This window comes from Perissodus microlepis, chromosome 15, assembly GCF_051167445.1.
Source record: "Perissodus microlepis isolate ML-2025 ecotype Zambia chromosome 15, ASM5116744v1, whole genome shotgun sequence".
In the NCBI taxonomy this organism is placed as follows: domain Eukaryota; kingdom Metazoa; phylum Chordata; class Actinopteri; order Cichliformes; family Cichlidae; genus Perissodus; species Perissodus microlepis.
The window spans coordinates 633048-652500 of record NC_140475.1 but is presented as its reverse complement, the minus strand read 5'-3'; the positions used below and the strand labels follow the sequence as shown (position 1 = coordinate 652500).

Sequence of the window (19453 nt, the reverse complement as noted above, 5' to 3'; positions counted from 1 at the left end):
TTACAGCAGTGAAACATTGGAAAATAACAGCATTTACGAGGCTTTACCCCAGTTTCCTCTTTAGAAGAACTGGTATTTGTGGTTATAATAATACTTGTCATAACAAATATGTGTGATACACGGCATGTGCTCGAGATTTTCTTCTCGCTCCTGTATTTACAGTTAGGATCTAAATAATTTAGAGTTCTGCGTGCTTCCTATCTGGGCCTCATGCTGAGACAAAGCTCCCCCAGTTTCTCACACTACTTCCCTGAACTCTCGCTCATGCACAGTACACACACACACACACACACACACACACACACACACACACACACACACACACACACACACACTCCTGCACCATACATTAAAACACTGATTCCACCACCCACCCTGCAGTACAACACAAAGAGCTGACGTCCCTCCCCACCATCCTTCCTGTCTGCTCCCATTGGCTGAAAGGATCAGATGCTGGCAGCGTCTCAGACCAATGAGGCGTCTCCATGGTGATGTCATGGAGGCAGCATCGATGCTGTTGCTGATGCTGTTGCCTGGCGCCTGCATCCTTGCAGCCAGACGGGGTAACCGTAGTCACCGGTTCACCATCAGCAGCGGAGAAGACGCCGTACAGAGGGGGGTAAGTCTGCAGCGCCAGACACACAGCTGCACACATCTGTGTTGCACTGCGTGCCTCTTTGGGTTCTTCAGGTTAACTTTCAGTACCTGCATGTGCGTGTATTCAAGCGTGTCCGTGGGGTGGAACAGGGTGAGGGTGAGGAAGGCAGAGTGATGATGCGGCGGCAAAGGTTCCTGCTGATAGGCGACAGAAAGGGAGAGAACCGAGTGTATCGTCAAAGTGTAGAGTGTGAGACATCATTTATTATTGATTCTCCATATGTCCAAATGCAGCTTTGTGTCTGATTTAAGGAAGGAGAGGCAGACAGAGAGACCGGGGAGAAAATGGAGGGTGTTTTTATGTGTTTGTGCATAAGGCAGAGTCATACAGGCGAGGGTCTGAATTTAAAATGTGCTCAGAACCGTCAGAAGTTCAGATTTGTCTTGGATGGTTGATCAGGTTTAAGTCTGCAGTTTCTTTTAATCTCCCAGTGAATTGATTAATATACATGCATAGCAGCTTTGTAGGAGCAGAAAAACATAACAGTACAACAATCTGTCGAGTCTAAGGAGCTCGGAAAGAAAAGCGTCTGGACTTCTTTAAGTTGCTTGAAGACGTTTCACCTCTCGTCCGAAAAGCTTCTTCGGTTCTAGGGTCAAATGGCGGAGAGTCCCAGATTTAAGCCCTATTGTCCCTCTTGGGGGACACTCCCACAGGGCTACGATGACCTGGATGACTGAGAACCTTCACGGACAACAATCTGTAAAGACAAAACCAATGTCAGAGGAATGTTTTGTCTCCGAGAGTCTGATCAATCCTGGTGTTTGCTATGAAGAATGCTAAGTGATGACACAAGTACAGAGTTATTATTATTAATATTATAATATTAGAAACAAGAAATACAATTACAAGTAGTACATGAAATTCTGCTCCCATGGAAACAAAAAAACGTTCTTCTTGAGCTCAGTGCTGTGAAAAATGGAAATGAGACGACTGCTGTTAGAAAAGCAAATATCAGCTCAGGTACAAATCACAGCTGAAAGAATATGTGTGTTTGTGTCGAGCGAGACGTGTGCTGACCATGCCGATCAATTTCAGAGAACGTTTTGAAATAGGACGATAATAAGATAAGAAGGTTTTATACAGATTTAATCGACTCTCAGAAATGATCTCCTAAACAACAAATTCAGTGAGATGAGAAGGATTTGGAGGAGAAAGTGGTTATATATGACCTATGCAGCTAAACTACAAAATAAATATGGTTTAGTGATGCTGAGAAAGAATATGAAATAAAAATGTACGTGGCACATTTATATAGAGGTTTACTGCTGTTAGTAAACACACTTTAGCTACAAGCCACATTCAGCCATGCATTCATACTGTGCTGTGCTTCATTCTATAGACATAAAGCACTGTATATTAAATTTAGAATAACCAATTCATTTATTTAAATTTTATCAAATCAGTGTTCGTTACTCTAAGTCTGATCAGAAAAGTGCCCTAATATTACTTTTACCAGGAGGCTTAAAGTCTCTCAGTAAGAAAACCTCTTCAGACCTGAGGAAACACATAGCACAGTCGGATACAATCTTTCTTTTTTTACTGGAAAGCCAATCAATAAGTAACTGAATGTCATTTTAATGTTAAAGTGCTGAAAAATATTAAATATTCTAAAATATGACAAATCATTCATGCTGACAATGCTAGCTTAGCTTAGCACAATGTCCGGAAACAAAAGGAAACATCTAGCGTGGCTCCGCTCAGTGCTAATTCCCACTTACCTGTATTGTTACTGAAGCAGCCAATAAAACCAAGAATTTATGAATGAGTTTCATACTTGTCAGTTTTTTGAGTCAGTCAACTCTCAGGTCTCCTTGCTAAGCTACCTGGCTGTTAGCTCAATCTTTAGCGTAAAACATGAATAGCATCAGTTCTTTTACCTGACTCTCTGCAAGCGGTCAAGGCAAAGATTTGTACATGTGACAATGGTCTCAATGGAGGATCAAATGAGACTGATCCAGAATCATTTGGATCGGTCATGAGGGCAAAATGAGTATTCAGTGACGAGTGATAAAAGGTTGCTGGAGGTTGATGGCTGCCGCTGGGAAATTGAGCCAAAGCTCCGGTCACATGGGCCTAGAGACCTCTCGGTGAGCCCCGTTTTTCCTTGCGACCCAAACATCCCTGGAAAAAAAATGTGTATTCCTTGACCGGTTGGCAAAAACGTACATGTGATTGCTTTGGTCACTAGCATGCTGCCACACAGGTGGTGGTTTTGTATAATCTCTGAGTTGTAGTGAAACCGTGAACAGTGTGACACAAACTGCAAACGTGGACCATTTTCCTTGAAAGTAAGTAAGTGCACCTCATTCTTTCGTTTTACTACCGCTCAGCTAATAGTTAGCAAGTGTTTACGGCCAAACTACATTCACACTGCTAACAAACAAAGCAACCACCAGGACAAGAAGAAGGTGCCGAACCTTCAATAGATTTCAACCAGCCAGAGCAGCGACTTACAGGAAACACTGCCGACTAGTTGGGGGATGTACATTTTCTGATAGCAATCGGTGCTCGCTGTTGTTGTTTGGGGGCTTGTTTGCTTTTTTTCTTTGTTTGTTTAAGACTCTACCAATTAAGGAGCACAGATTCAAATACAGTGAATATCATACAGTCGTATAATGAAAAACCTCAACAGCCTATAAGGTAGCTGTCAGCAAAATTTCCCACCAACACCACCCCAAATGTTTCCACCCTCTGTCTCTCTCCCAAACTCGAAGTGACACACTCTTACTCCTGCAGGAAGCAGTGCATTGATCTGCAACCTGGGTGGCTTCATAATATGAGAAGCAGCTGTGTGTGTCCTGTGTGCGTGTGCATTACAAGAGTGCAGCAAAGCAGTTCGTTTACTGCTTGATTAGTGTGTGTGTGCTGTGCAAAATCATGTGTTTGTCCTTGTCTGTCCCTCAGGGAACCGTGTCAGGGTGGCCAGGTGAGCCTGAGCTCACTGCAGTATAATGAGCTATCTGTCTTCCTCGGTAATGCAGGTTGTCTCATTAGGACACTTCTGTCTCTGTGTGGAGACGGACGTTCAGGCTCGCTGACAGGCTCATTTGTAGACGGACAGACAGACACTTTTTGGGAAATATGCTCATTTGCTTCTGTCTGAGTAAACGTTCAACAGGCAACTGGCATAGCTTGAAACACATCCAGCACCTTTACTGCTTGTTAGTGCATCCAGATAAAAAGCCAAAATACAATAAAATAATTTAGGTAGTTTCAGCTGTTTACAAACACGTTAAAGCTTTGAGTTTAGCATTTGTGTTATCTCGGTTTTGCTGATGTGATCACATTTGGAAAAGGTGGAGCTCGGGGAGTTATCAGCTAGCACTAGTGCTGGCAATGTTTAGCATCATTTAATATCAATTCACCATCATATTAAATGGGATTCTAATTTATAGCAAACTGGTTGAAGACTGAGTGGAAACCACTGGTCACTAGAAAAAAATCAGTATTCCCCAACTGGTTGCATCTGGTTGAACTAATTTCCTGGCAGTCACTGTTAAAAATGGCTAAATCCTAGTCACACATCACTGGTGTGAGTGGTTGCAGGAAGTTGCTAGATTGCCAACAGGTATACAGGTTTGCTTGTATTAAATTTGGTTCTTTTGAATTCTTTACGGCCAAAAAAGACACGGCTCAAAAGTGGTCCTTTTACTTTAAAAATGATCTTTATTTTACATATCCGGGATATGGAGACCTGAACACAAAACACACAACCCCAGGTCTGAAGCACAAACGGAAGCCTAGATATTTATAATAATAATAATAATAATTTATATACTTGCTCTCTACGTCACACCACACTTTAAGTTTCGATCAAAGACTCTGCTTAGTTTCACTTTCTGGCTGCACTCCTAGCTTGCATGGGGAATGGCAACTTGTCTACAAGCCTTGGCAACTACTCACTAAGTGGTTTCCAGTCAGCATCACACTTGGTCAAGCTTCACTACATGCGGCTGGTTTGTTAGGGAACTACAGGTGACTGTGGCGACTGCCAGTAATCTCCAGCAACCACTCAGCAACCAGTCAGGTAATACATACTCATTTGTCACTGACCAGTCTCTAAGCCCGTGACTGAGGCCTTAGGAGACTAACAGAGTGGGACCGGACATCATTAATGTGACACATGCCAGTCGTTTGTTCCTAATGTCAGAAACGACACAAGCAGGCACTCTTTAAATGAGAAATTGAGAAGAACTAACAGGACTGATGAATACTGACTGTAATGGGGCCACATGTGGGGTAGACATCACTCCAAGTACATCTGACTTTCAGTGTGAAGACAGAGCACCTTTAAATTTAGACTTCACTTGTTATTTGCTTTTCTTTTATTATGTAAGGGCAAGTTTAAGGTTGAGAAAAGGTCATGATTTGGGCTACAATGTATCCCACAAAGCTCCATCCTCTAGGTTTTCAAGATGGTGAGTTCAACTAAATCTAAAGGGAACAACATCATACACAGAGATATAAAAGATGGGTGTAGCCACGGCGACGTTGTCCACTGGCTGGTGGGAGCTCCGTCACTTACCTTTAAAACACAGTGGAAAAGGTCTGAAGATAGCAAATGTCTCAATTATCAAGGACCCCAGCACGCCTGTTACATGACGTTCAAATGTTGCTTTATTGTTTTCGACCTCACAGTGAGCTGGGTGTGTGTCCTCATGCCAGTGATACTGGTTCCCAGGATTTAAGCAAACGTAATTAGTGTGCGCAGTGGACCGAGGAAGGGTCAGTAAGCTGTGCAGAGCACTCCCAGAATCTAAAAGGATGAGATTATCCACACACAAAATGTTTCAGAGCACCGATGAGGCAGATAAGTGTGTCTGTTTGGATTATCGATCAGGCTCATTGAAGCAGTTCAGAGTTAAAGAAATGATAGAAGTTTTGATAGAGACACATTTATAACAGCTCAGTGTTGACGAGACCATCTGAGGAGGAGACGATGGCAGGTGGTTCTACTCTGCTGCCTTTGTGCCTCGGTGCAATTGGCTTTTTTTCAGTTGCCAAATTCATTGAAAAATACACAGAATTATTGTTGAATTATGAATTATTGAATTTGTTAGGCAAAGGCGGTGTTTTAAAGGTCTGTAGAAGGTTTGCAGCAGCTTCTCTGCCACGCCTCGAAAAATATGTTTGACTTGCAGCTTCTTCAGCTGGATGTTCGACTTTCTGCACAGATGGTTGTTTTCACATTTATCTGATAGGGAGGGAAAGTTACTCAACACACACAAACAAACAAAACAGTTTAGTAGCCTGAGATGAACTAAAACAGCAGAGCTTCATTCTGCTGTTTGATGAACATTTTACTTTATTTTTTTTCCATTTTAATGGTGAAACAACAACATTTAAAGTGCAGGAACACCCGACTGACTCTGAAAAGGTACAAACAAAAATTAGTATGTGTGTACTGTCTTTTTTTTCTACATGTCAGGTAACTGTTGTTGAGAAGGTCAGAGATCTTTACCCAGAATAGTTTTTGATAATGTGAGCTTTAATTTAAAGTTTATTCTCAGGTGGGATTTTTGCATTACGCTCGGCCTTTATCTTTTTATTCTGATTCTGTTAGAACAGCTTTGCATGAGTCCAATAATCATGACTTGGCTGCTCTACACTTTTGGCTCACGCTGTTGTCTCCTCAGCTTCTTCCTTCTCAGATTGTGCCCTTGATGCTCCTGCATTCAGTCCTCTCTGTCTCTGTCCCTGCACAGCTCTCTGACAGAGTGAGGAGGATCTTCAGCGTCCCTGGAGAGTTACATTTGCAGTGAGACCATGACTCTGGCAGGTAAATGCAGTCGCAGCACAAACCCGTTCACCTCACACGCCCTGCTCCTCTGCTTTAAACACTATACTGCGACCGATCTGTTCAAATATGAACATGCAGTATTTGTGTCGTGCAGCGTGTCGTTATTATGTCCGCTGGTATGACATAACGAGCATGACTTACGTCGTCAGTCCTCGACTGCGTGCTCATGATTCAGCTTGATCTTCTGTGTGTGTCCTCAGCCTATAAAGAGAAGGTCAAAGAGCTCCCCCTGGTGTCTCTGTTCTGCTCATGCCTGAACCCACGCACTGCAGAAAACCCGACCTACAAGGCAGAAGGTAAAAAATCTCCTTTACACGAGCACTGGTGCTTATTAGGGGTACAGTCGCTTATAAAAGACAGACAGTAGTCTCTGTGGCTGAAGTTTGATGCTCCTCAAACTTCAGCTCCTCTCTTCCTGTCTGTCTAAAACCAGGAACTTCTTCAGCAACTACAGACCAACACAAGAACATCTCATCCACAGATGTCTTATTAGATCTGCAGTAAACCCAGGCCCACAGTCAGTGCTGACGCACGCTGATCCTTTTGTCCTAATTCTGGGTCTTTCTAAATAATCACCTTTGGAGCTAAAAGTGAGCAAGAAGCAGTTTTGTTTCCCTCTATCTAAATTTGAATCTTTTTAAAGTTATAACAGATCAGGAGTGGCTGCAAACTGGAACTAAATTCTGAACATATAACTTATATTTCGGTCTTGGCGTCATTTCTACAGAGTGAAACACTTTCTGTGTTCTTCCTCCAGATCTCTGACTAAAGTAAAACATTCGATCTCAAAGTAAACCAGACTCTCCAAATCATTTACATTTTGCATTTCAGCCTAAGTTTATGCTTCAGTATCACTCCAGCTGTCAGACGAGGTGTCCGAGTGGTCAAGGCGATGGACTGCTCATCCACTGTGCTCTGCACGCGTGGGTTTGAATCCCATCCTCGTCGGGGATTTCTCATCCAGCTCTTTGTACGTGTGCACAGTGACAATAAAATGTGTTTGCTGCTATTTAAGCGATAGATCTTGGATACTTCTTGGTACATCACAAGGCACCTTTATAATCTCTTTATTGATTTTAAATGTGTTTGGTGCAGCTGACCACGTCATACTTTTACAAACATGTGAAAGTTTGAGTTTTGAGCACAGTCAGTGATCATTCAGCATCCAGGCCTCTTTCCTCCTTATTATAAAGTTCCCCGAGGCTCTGTCCCAGGAATATTTGATTTTATGTTTATAGCAGCATCTCATTGTGTAATCATAAAGACACATTCCTCTATTTATTTATGGCACCAACTCTAAATATCTAGCTATGATTTAACTGCCTTCCAAACCATTAAAGATCTGTGAAAAGACCGAACTGATTTTAAATGCAAAAAATTACTGATTAACCCCCTAATATGTATGAAACTGTATAAATACTCAAACATTTAGTTTGATTCGATTTTAAAGCACACGTTGACATTTCTTATTAAATAAAGTGAGTTCAGTCGGTCTGTTTACAGGGATCTCATTTATAGACGACTGGTCTCTCTAACCTCGAGATACAGCACATTAGTCCAGCTTAAGTTGAATCATGGAGCTGAACAAAACGCTGGCTTGCCTGCTGTGAGGAAGGGTTTGTGTTTGTTTATTTAAATATATATATATATATATATATATATATATATATATATATATATTTAAAAGAAGCAAAAACAACCCTGCTGCTATCGTTCAGCCATCCTCCAGTACACAGAATAGACTCAAGATCTTTTTGTTCTTGTACTTTTCCCTGAACGTGTTTCCATGTTTTAAAATATAACATGATGGCGATGTTAAAGATAAACAAAGATGAGGTTATGGATTCAGCTCTGACAGTAAATGCTGCTATCCACCAACACAGATGCAGTGGACCTGGCCTGGTGCGTCATCAAAGACGTAGAAGTTATCGAGCTGAACAAACGCGCATCGGGCCAGGCCTTCGAGGTCATCCTCAAGCCCCCGTCTTTTGACGGCTTGCCTGAACTCAATGCCTCCATGCCGCAGCGCCGCGACCCATCCCTGGAGGAGATCCAGAAGAAGTTAGAGGCGGCTGAAGAGAGGCGAAAGGTGAGGGAGCGGGCGCGTCATCTGAACCGCCAGAAAACATCCGCTGTTTGTGGCTCGTTCAGCCATTGTTAAACATCTGTTAGCACTCTTTGTGTGATTTATCGGAGAGACGGAAATAGGCTTAAAATGAATGAAGGGGAAGTGGGAGGGAATATTGGAGTGAACGGAAAGAAAGAAGGAACTGAGCTGGGGGAGATGAAAAGAGGCAGATGAAAGAGCAGGGACAATCCTGTGAGGACACAAAGACAATGATTCATATTCATCCATCAGAGAGGATGATGGAGCGAGGGCAAGAGACAAACAGGGGAAAGGTGAGGAGAGTGAAAAGATTGTTAGAGATGGAAGAGCGCTCTCTGGAAACAAGGCAATTCCAATTTCTTTGGATTTACTGGCTCACAGTGATCTAATGCAGCGGTCTCCAACCTTTTTTGCGCCACGGACCGGTTTATGCCCGACAATATTTTCACGGACCGGCCTTTAAGGTGTCGCGGATAAATACAACAAAATAAAACTAGTACCGGTACCGAAAAAAGAAGATTTATTCATAACACACGTGAAAAGACCCAGGAAAACCGAGTTAACGATAAAAACGATAACAAAATAACACTGAAAACCGATAAAAACCCTGAAAACCAAACATTTCACACCTGAGCCTCAACTCTCGCGGCCCGGTACCAAACGACTCACGGACCGGTACCGGTCCAAGGCCCGGGGGTTGGGGACCGCTGATGTAATGTATTAGTTATGAGGTTTGGCCCACCTGAGGACAAAGATTACAGGTGCTGACAACCGCACACATTTCAGTTTGTGTCTGCACCCTTCAACTAGAACATGTTTGACAGTTGAACTTTGTTGAAATAGGTGAAAGCTGCAAACACCCTGCTTATCACCTGCAGTCTGAGTATTGTGTAAAGGATGAGCAGCTGCCTTCACTTCTCCATCTTCCTCCAGTGCCAGGAGGCGGAGCTGCTGAAGCACCTGGCGGAGAAGAGAGAGCATGAGCGCGAGGTGATCCAGAAAGCTTTTGAGGAGAACAACAACTTCATCAAGAACGCCAAGGAGAAGCTGGAGCAGAAGATGGAGGCCAACAAGGAGAACAGGGAGGCTCTGCTGGCAGCCATGCTGGAGAGGCTGCAGGAGAAGGTAACGTGGCCGCGATTAAGCCCCGAGCCTCCCGACCGTTAGAGGAGAGGTCTGCAAACTGATCTCAAACAATCATTGCTTTGTGTGGTTTCTCACACAGCAGACAGCCACAGAAGACCAGGGTTCATCTCCCACGTGGGACCATTATTTTTGTTTGGGGGGGGTTAGGTAAAAATCCAGTGCTGATAATGCTGAGCAAGGTTTTTGTGGTGCTGATTGTCATTTTAACATATGACATGTAGTAGTTCGACAGCATTGTCACAAATGTCATATTAATGTTACTTTTACGACACCAGGCCAACCATATGTTTTACATATGCACATGTATTTGTGCTTTAACTATGGAGGCAATCTGGCCCATCTTTGACTTTAGTAAAATAAAGCAGTATAAAAATGTCGTTTATGTGTCTTTGTTCTGTTCAGATTAGACAAACAGAACACGTTTAGCTTTGGAGAGACAAACTTTGCTGGTTCTCTTTTCATCCAGTCTTAATGATATCCTGGGATAATGTAGAAACGCTCCCTGTATCAGCACACCTGTCAATCAGAAATAGCCACGCCCTTAACCTTAAGCCTGATCTGTATCCAGATGGATGAGCCTGACCCACCGTAGAGTTAATATGGCAGGGACCGTTTTTGTACTGGCCTGTAAACCTGCTGTTTGGTGCAGCGTAGTTGGACAGTTAAGCGTGTCTGTGGGGAGGTTTGCTACATTATTGCAAACTGTCTTTTAAATTTGACTTTTGAAAGTTTTTCTTCTTTTTCTCTTGCTAAAAAGGATTTATGCAAGCTTTGAAGTTAGGGGGCAGCCGTTTTATATTTTCTCACAGCCAGCTAATAGCTTCGGATGAAACTTTACATTTCCTGTAAAAATCAGTAATGAAGAAGTTACACTGATATTTGTCCATGTGTATCGCAAACTGTGAAAATGACTCTTTACTGTCTCGTGTGTTATTTCTGAACCCAAACTTGTTGCCAGGCAACTTGTAGTGACACTAATGAAACGTTGCTGGTTTTAGTCCAACACAGAGTGAACATCAACAAGTTCATGTTTTTACTGTTTCAGCTACAAAGTTACAGACATGAGAGACATATTTAGCAAAATGTCAAACACACACTGAGAGCTAAAAAAGAGTTTTTTGAGTGTAAATGAAGCGAAGCTTCAGCTGAACTTTCTCTTCTGGTTTGGCACTGCTCACAAACCTGATCAGCAAACATGAACATTAGTGCAATGAAATAAAGTTTTCAGTTCTTCCCCACTCGGTCTCATTTGGCTGTTCAAACCTTTACGCCGGCGTCTCCTTCATTAATGAAAATATCTTCCTAAATGATAATGGCACTCGTGTTTCTGTGTCTGGCAGGACAAACATGCAGAGGAAGTGAGGAAGAACAAGGAGATGAAGGAGGAGGCCTGCCGGTAGACGAATGGCACGAGGGAACCGAAAGAGCGAGGAAAAAAAATTAAAAGGGGGAAAAACAGTGCATTAAAAGAAGAACTCAACAGCAACTAGGGCAGATTTTGGTTTTCATATTTGATGTATGCTGCGATGATTCTGAACAAGCTGTATAAAGTTTAGCCACTCTTGATGTTAAAACTTCTCTTTTTTCTAAAGGAACGTGGGAGGGTGCGGGAGGAACGTGGGAGGGTGCGGGAGGGACGTCAGCACTAATGTTTTTTAAAGAGGAACAGCCATCCAATCATGACTAAGTTAAAAAAAAGGAATTAGAGCTCCTGTTTTCTGTGTTCAGCATCAGGAGATGATTTTAGTGAAGCTGTGTTTTTTCTTGGCAACGCTTCCAGTTTGGCACAGCCAGAGACACAGTTTCTCTCCAATTAGACTAAGTATATGATCATTACCTCATAAAACCTGAAAATCTGTGATGTGCTTTATTCAAACTGGACACAGTGATGTTGTTTCAGAGCCTCACTCAGCCATAACCAACTCCACTCCACTGAAAACCAGGATTCATTAAATACACAGGACCAGCTTTAAATATGAAAACACAAAGTGATCTCGGTCCACATGCTCATACTTCTCACTGTTTCTTTCACTCCGTCTGGGGTTTGTCTGTGAATCTCACTAATGCTTTATGAATATGAAACAAATAACTGGGGTGGGGGGGGGACTTTAGCTGTAGTGTAGTCGTAGATCAGTGACATGCATTTGAGTCTCTTAGAGTTAGAGCACTGATTGCACTCTTATTTCATTAAGCACAACTCAAAGCACACACGGTATTCATACAAGGAGAGCAGTGAACATATACAGTAAAAACATTCACATTACGAGGAGGTGAAACAGTGACTGACTGCAGTTCACAGTTTGGACGTATTTCTGGCTTCGATGGGTCGATTTGTGATCTGACCGACTTGCTTTGGTGTCTCTGATTGTTTATGGTTTTCACAGGAATTCCAACCTAAAAGATTAAAATGGGGATCAAATGTGCTTAAGTGGTTTGGTCATGCTGATTTGATTGAAGTGTCTCAAATGTTTGCGCTGTAACGGGGGAGTCGTACATGGGCTTTGTACTTGCTGTAACTGTGTGTTGCTGTATATCTTCAAGGCTGGGTTGATTGTACCTATTTGGCATGATCAATAAAAGCAGCTTGGCTGAACTCGAACTTTCTTTTGTTTCTCATAATTTTCAGATTTGATGGTGATATTTTTGACACTGATTTCCGTGACAGACAAACAGTGGTAGCTGGGATATCACAGCACAATCAAACTGATTGCCACTCTGTGTATTCAACTTGCAAAGCGACGTTGGTTCACCAGGGTGGTGATAAAATGGCCATAAGACATTCAGTCTGCTATCAGTTTGCAACTGCATGCAATCTGTAGAAAAACTAGGATGAAATGTGCCGAGACTTTGTCACGGAATAAAAATGAGATGAGAAAATTCTGGAGAGACGAGATTCAATCGAATTGAATCAAGTCATGTAGAAAGGTGGGAGGAGTTTGGAAGTGATCCAATCAGAAGTAAGCTCCTCGTGTAGCAAAGTTTACCACGCACACCATTCAGTCCCTATACGGAGGTGGAAGTACAACTAGCTCTCATGCTCTATGTTTCTCCTGAAAATGCATAAAAAATGTCGATGCCAAGGAGAAAGCAAAGAGTGGACACATGGACACATCTCGCAACTGATGTCAAAGAAAATAAGACACTTTGTAAAACGTGTAGAGCAACTCTCGGTAAAAACACAAACTTTTATGTATTTATATTTTAGTCGACTGAATCAACTTCAGATTTAGTATTTGATAATCTTCAGCTGGCAAAAAATAGACTGACCCTAAATGAGTTTAGGTGCTTAAATTATGGCTAAAACTACATCATAGTTTGGTGCAGGCAGAGATAAGCTGCTACCTACAAGGGAAAAAGCAGTCAAAGGTGGTCTCCCAGGGGCTGGGGGTATCGCATAAGCACTTGCAGAAAGGATGAGCTGGGATGAAGGTGGGTTGCAAGGCAGCTTGCAGATGGACATTGAGTGCCACTATAGTCAATTAATATTTAGCTTAAAATGAAAGTTAAATGTATGTGAGTCTATAATATTTTACAAAAAGAGGAGCGACCAACAAAAAATAGTGCTGTCATTAAAAATACTGTGAAATGCATTTATTAACATAAAAATAATTTGACCTGAGTTTATTATTTGTGTCACAGCTGATTCAGATGTTAAAGATACACATTTTTAATTATGAATTATAATGTTTACAATGAAATGAAAATAGTTCGTATAAAATGTAAAAAGCAAAATACCGAATTAGGAATAAAATAGGAACAAATATAAAAAAGACACATATCCACAAAATTAATATTATTTATCATGTACAAATAATGTCAACAGCAATTCAAGGCTCACATTCTTTTGTCTACCATCTCTGATTAAAGTTACAATAAAGCCCTCGCGACCACAAGGGGGCAGACATACACTTTGCAGCTGTTTAAAGCTATCAGAGTCACAAAGCAAGCCCTACTGCTAATTGCTGCAGCTAGTGCGCTAACAGCTAAGACGGGAAGAAACGCAAGCACTAAAACATCACACAGGTCAAAAATGACTCTTTCATGTTACACATTTTACTTTCATATCTGAACCTGTTATAACTTAAAGCAAACTTGCAGAATGCAGGTTTGTACAGGGTAAAAACAGCGTGCTGAAAGAAATGCGTTCATCACAAGTCGTCGCCTTCCTACCCCTGAGGTATGACAGTGGGCCTCACACAGGTACAGCCGGCTGTGATCACCTCTGTCCCCAGTGTGAAGATGTACTGCTTCCTCGCCTTCCTCCCTTTTTTCTTAGACGGTTTGAGGACCCTGTGGTGATGCAGGAAAGAGTTGTAAATATATAACTGAAAGGTTACAGCCCCTCCGAGAGCACTGTATTTGAAGGGGCTTTATATAATGTGGGGGAAATAAATGAAATGAAGGCTCTCAGTTTAATTCAGTTACACGTATTTTGCATTCAGTTTAATGCAGTGAAAGCAGCAGCTGCTGTGCTGACGCACTTACTTCTAACAAAGGCTGCAAGCCATGCGACGACTTTCTAAACATCTTTGTTTTGTCTTGAATGTGGTTTATATGGGAAACAACAGTGAAAAACCATAACGTACATCTGTATGTATACTGTGGTTCTGCTTCTATAGAAATGCCTTTGACCTGCTAACTAACACATTACTGTACACAACCTCCACTGCGGTTTTTCAGGATGTTTGTGTTTTTATCACAGATTGCCACAAAGGATGGATCTGATTGGTTCTGCAGCATGACAACAGTGCCAAACAGCCCAGGTGATATGGAGCTATATTTGATGACAAAAGCACAAAATGGGACGGCCCTGATCACAACGTTACAGATTAGGCTGAAGAATCCACGTCGTGGACCCTCTAAAATTGTGTTCAAACAGCAATACCTGGTGACTGCAGACTCATTTGATTGGATCTTTTGGAAAATTGAGGAATATAGTTGATCTAAATACAAAACTTTAAAAAAACAAACAAAAACCCCTCAACATTATTCAGCTACCAGACGCCCACATTCATCGCTGATGTTTGGGAAGAGGTCCGAGTGACAAACGTGTGAGAAAACAATCTTTAAAGACGTGTTGATGCTTATCCAGGCAAGGAAATCCCAAAATGTGGATTCTGTTGTTCACTGAAGAAGTTGGATGAGCGACGAAACGTCCGACTGAAAACGCGACGTCCAGATCAACACAAGCAGTTCTTTGGGATTTCTTTGAAGATTAGATTCAAAATGATTTATATTTCAGTTCATATCCACACAAAGTGTATTAAAATACTAAAAAAGTTTTAAAAATAGTTTAATTAAAAAGTAAACTTAGTAAAAGTAAAGGAAAAATACCAAAGGGCTAATGACAGGGTATTTATTATTATTAGTAGTAGTAGTATAAATTATTAAATATTGTAAATACTGTAATATAAAGTATTTTTTAAAAGTAACGTTTAGTACTAAATAGTAAAAAAAGGAAAAGTATTTTTAATACCACCCATGACAAAGTTTTGGAGAGAAAAAAACCCTTAAAGCCAAATGTTACGCATCACATTGTGACAAACAAACTAACCACAGAATTTATTGAACAACAAACAAATAACATTTGAAACAAAACGAGTCCATTTCTTGAGAACTAAAGTCCGTGTGATCACCGCACAGCAATTGAAAAACATTGGATGCACTTTGTAATGTATCTACAGTTTTTGAATTTAGCTGATGATTTTAAAAAGTTTAAAATATTAAGAAAGAAATTGTGAGGAAGAAAATGTGGTCAGTCGGCATCGGCATGGAAACACCCAGCGGCTCCTGTTTTCTAGGTTAAGTGGAAAGACCTGCTGCTTCTTCCTGTTTGAGACCTGCGCAGTCATATCAGGACGCGAAGTACGGAGAGAAATGTCCAACAAGCGCCAGCGCCATGTTTGTCTGTGACTGCGCTCCGTTGGTAGAACAGCTTTCACTGATGATGATGGTGAAAACTGTATCTGCACTGAGCTCCTACATTTCTGTTGCTGTTCTTTGGCTGTTGTCTCTTTATGTACTTTGTGCTCAACGAGCTTCAATCTGGATCCTTTCTATTATCAGGTGTCTGCAAATGAACTGAAACTGAACACGAGCAATTCTAGCTGTTCTGATGAAAACAAAACCAGGTGCAAAGCGAGTATTTTCCACAGCAGCTCACCTGTGGAGGACCAGAACTTCGTACTTGATGGGTTTAGCCTCCAGGGCTCTATCCTCCCCTCCCCCCTGTGGACTCAGACAGCCAGTGGTGAGGCACTGGGCGTTTGAGATATGCTTGGGCAAACGAGAGTCCACGGACGAGTCACTGCGGACGGATGGGTCAGAGAAAAAACACTGTAACCTAAAGATTAACATGACCCAGTGAAACATAGATGAATAACAGCAGGGTCTTACATGTACGTCCACGGTGACAGAGACATGTTGCCGATGCTTGAGGGAGATTTTGCCGTGAAGTGCGGCAGCACTGAAGGATCTATAACCAACCTCACACTGTTGCCCTTCAGTCCAGCTCTGGGCCCCAGCTTTGCTGAGACCGACTGGCTTTTCCTGGCGCCGTGCAGCAGGGGAGCCAAACTCAGGACCAGCAAAGCTCTCAACACCTAAGCAAGACAAGAGCGCGCAGGCCACAGCGTGTCAAAGTGCTTTATCAGCTAGAACACATGTGAGCAAAGAAAATATAACTTTACGACTGCTGCCAGTTCCTAGTTGGCTGGATAATCAGTGAATGAATCCAAAAGGCATTTTGTTTTTAATCACTGCCGTGCGTTACAGATTAGGAAAAATGTCAGCATCTTGATTTTGGGACAACGTTATGAAATAAGTGTTCAGAAATCAAATGTGCTACTTTTTTACATTACATTGTATAAAAGTGGCTCTAATTTAATAATCACCGATAAAAGTTAAGGATAAAGCAGCTCGACTCACCAGCAGCATGACTGTGTTGCCTCAAAGCCCAGCGTAACTGTGAAGCCCTCCTGTGGTATCCTGTAACGTCTGCAGTCGAGCAGCGTTTATACGCCGGCACACTGAGTTGGTGTGCTGGCAACATGTGAGATGCATTTCCGCTCTGACTGTCACCGATTCTGAAGAAACGCGCGCTGATATTCGAAAAGAGTTTTGTTTCCGTGCCGACTAACTGTGCGTGTTATGTGTGATTACATCATGTAGCATATTTACTATGAAATCTTCAAAACTCTTAAGGTTTTTTTTTTTTCATTTGACCCCATTTTGACCTGCTACAAAAAGTATAATTCCCCTGCACAAATGTTCAATGTTGACACTTTCAGAAGGTGTCAGACAAAGGTGTGAAAGCTGTCCTGCACCCGTCCGTCTTTTTGAAGTTGTTGGGAAAATTATAATCTGCTTCACAGTTTCATCGGGGGGAAATGTTCAGCAGCAAACAAAATAAGCAGGGATTGATATGAAAGTCAAATTCAAGGTGTAAAATGTGATACGGGTGTTCAAATGCAGTTGCAGGGAATTTTGTTTATCAAAAAGCAAAGTGAAATAGTGACAATTATTGTGTGTGTGTGTGTGTGTGTGTGTGTGTGCAAAACCGCAGAGCTCTGATTATTTCGACTCACATCAAGTTGTAACTTTATCACTTTAAGAAACAAACAGGAACAAACAAATTAAGCTGAACTGCATCAACTTTTTCTGTTTTTTCTGAAACATAGAAAATGGTACGCTAGTAACTACACCTACGCACAAACTCACTCTAAACAATGTAGGTCAAGGAAATGCTGACACAGCTTCTGGTAATGAATCAACATACTTCTTAAATGCAAGCCATGTGATAACATCTTCTCTCCTTGTGTAACATATATAGTGAAGTTAGGAGAAATGGTTTCTGAAGAACACCGAAGAAGCTTTCTTTCCAAGCTCTTTAGCTTTCATGTAAAGTGCTTTTAGAAGCCCCAGTTTGGCCCAGATAGCTCAGGTAAAAGCACAAAGCCATCTAAAATCAGGCAAACCAACAGTACTATAGAAACTCAACAATCAAACATGGGTTTTAAAAAAACTTCATTTTTAAATAAAGAAGTTTCTTTCTGACTGAGAACGGCCGAGCTAAGATCCCATTGGACTTCCAGATACAGACGGACAAACAGCTCTAGTGATAGACGTAGCAACACCAACTGATAGCAACATCAGGAAGAATGAACACGAGAAGCTGGAGAAGGACCGAGGGTGAAGGCAGCAGTGGTCTGCGTGGTAACTGGAGGCCTCGGTGCAGTGGCCCCAAGGTAGGCGAGCGGCTCCCGCAGATCCCAAAACCAAGATCTCCAGGAGAGCGCAGTCCCAGGAACGGCATGTTTATAAAGTCCATGTATTGGCTGTCGTACCAATTTAAGAATTGTTGAGAGTTTTTGATACTACTTGATATTCATTAATTAAAGAGGAATAGTTAGCTTACCATAGCCTAGCATAAAGCTATGGCAAGCTATGGTAGTTCAAATCTGCCAAAACTGACATTCTGATTGTTTCATTTGTACATTAGGTATAAACAGTCCATGTTGAGGTAGGCTGTGTGTTTTAATGTGCTGTGAACTTCTTTAGCTGGATTAACTTAAGGACTTTCCCATTTCCAGTCTTTAAAACAAGCCAAGCTAAGCTAAACAAAGCTAACTAGCTTATATTTACAGCGGACACAGCAGACGGACACTTGTTTTCTCGACTGATACACTATGAAAAAAATAACAACTTAATTATTATCCCATTGTGTCAAACTTTTCAATTAAAGCCAAGCTGAGTTTCTCTAATGTTTCAAACCTTTAAAAATGAACCAAAGCCTGAGTGTCCCAAACACAGTGTTTTAGAGCGATATCAACTGAAGTGAAACTATGGCCAGGCTGTTCACTTTATGGTGCAGTCAGCGAGTGTAGCCGTTTTTCCATATAAACAAACAATTTTAAAATGTTCTATTTTAATAATGTAACCACAGAGCGGGGAGTTAAAGGGAAGCACACGCTCCCTGTTGGTCAGAGGTTACGACTGTAGAGGAGATCACATTTACATGGGAGTTGGTGTAAATCAGGTTGAAACAAACGAGTGCCACAGTGTTAACAGCCTCACACTCAACATAAAAGACCCGATTCAAGTCTCAGTGGATTTAGGATGAACAGACAGATTATTTCTTGTATTGTTATGTTCTTTGAACAAGCATCACTTCCTTACTCAGACAAAGCAGCCAAATGTATTTCTCAGTTATGGCGGGTTATGTAACAGTCAAACAGCATAATTATTCCCAAGTTCAAGATTATTTATTGATACGGCTTCTTTCACAAGTATGGCTCTGAAAGCTAGTGTAAAAAAAGTGAGTTAAAGGGAATTACAGAGCAGCGCTGAGCCGCTGATGGACTCGTGCAATGGAAACTGAAAACACGTCAATGAGGTCAACTAATGAATCCCACGCTTTTTATGTGAAATGAGGCGCTGGGTTTACCATAACCACAAAGCTGATACACGTAAAGTTTATATATATAAATGATTTGATATCAGATTTATAAGAGTGACACTGCAAAGTCATTTACAGTACTGTAAAACAAAGTCTTCAGCCCTAATGTATTTATATTTTCTATTTCTGAAGGTCTTTCAAAAAACTCTTTTCTCATTGGCTGATTTCATGTTTAATCCAGTCCTTGTAGAAATGAAAAGTATCCTAAAGTCACGTCCTTAACAGGAGAGACACCAGCAAAACATCCTTCAGCTGCTCAGAAATGCCCTCAGTGGGGTGGAG

General features: G+C 41.6%; 2 protein-coding genes and 1 non-coding gene across 3 annotated transcripts; 2 read left to right on the top strand and 1 right to left on the bottom strand.

The window, feature by feature from the left end:
* The first annotated feature begins 492 nt into the window (after window positions 1–492).
* stmn4 (stathmin-like 4) lies at window positions 493–12313 on the top strand. The gene is made up of 6 exons (XM_084953269.1): window positions 493–619; window positions 6367–6440; window positions 6662–6757; window positions 8345–8550; window positions 9502–9693; window positions 11055–12313. The coding sequence occupies exons 2-6, from the start codon at window positions 6428–6430 to the stop codon at window positions 11112–11114; spliced, it is 567 nt and encodes a 188-aa protein (XP_084809395.1). The 5' UTR covers window positions 493–619; window positions 6367–6427; the 3' UTR covers window positions 11115–12313.
* trnas-gcu (transfer RNA serine (anticodon GCU)) lies at window positions 7328–7409 on the top strand. The gene has a single exon. It is a non-coding gene; the product is annotated as a tRNA-Ser (tRNA).
* Window positions 12314–13432: 1119 nt separating the features above from the next.
* Window positions 13433–16722, bottom strand: il17a/f3 (interleukin 17a/f3). Its single transcript, XM_084953637.1, has 4 exons — window positions 16642–16722; window positions 16111–16316; window positions 15878–16021; window positions 13433–14004 (listed from the first exon to the last, which is right to left on the bottom strand). Exons 1-4 carry the CDS (start codon window positions 16648–16650, stop codon window positions 13881–13883), a joined length of 483 nt encoding a protein of 160 aa, XP_084809763.1. The 5' UTR covers window positions 16651–16722; the 3' UTR covers window positions 13433–13880.
* Window positions 16723–19453: the final 2731 nt, after the last annotated feature.

What these genes read in the sequence shown, in the direction of transcription:
- stmn4 (XM_084953269.1), top strand. An exon ending in CCCGACCTACAAGGCAGAAG is followed by an intron (nt 6,758 to 8,344) that starts GTAAAAAATCTC and finishes CCACCAACACAG; the next exon opens with ATGCAGTGGACCTGGCCTGG. An exon ending in CGGCTGAAGAGAGGCGAAAG is followed by an intron (nt 8,551 to 9,501) that starts GTGAGGGAGCGG and finishes ATCTTCCTCCAG; the next exon opens with TGCCAGGAGGCGGAGCTGCT.
- il17a/f3 (XM_084953637.1), bottom strand. An exon ending in CTGTCACCGTGGACGTACAT is followed by an intron (nt 16,022 to 16,110) that starts GTAAGACCCTGC and finishes ATCCGTCCGCAG; the next exon opens with TGACTCGTCCGTGGACTCTC. An exon ending in GAAGTTCTGGTCCTCCACAG is followed by an intron (nt 14,005 to 15,877) that starts GTGAGCTGCTGT and finishes GCATCACCACAG; the next exon opens with GGTCCTCAAACCGTCTAAGA.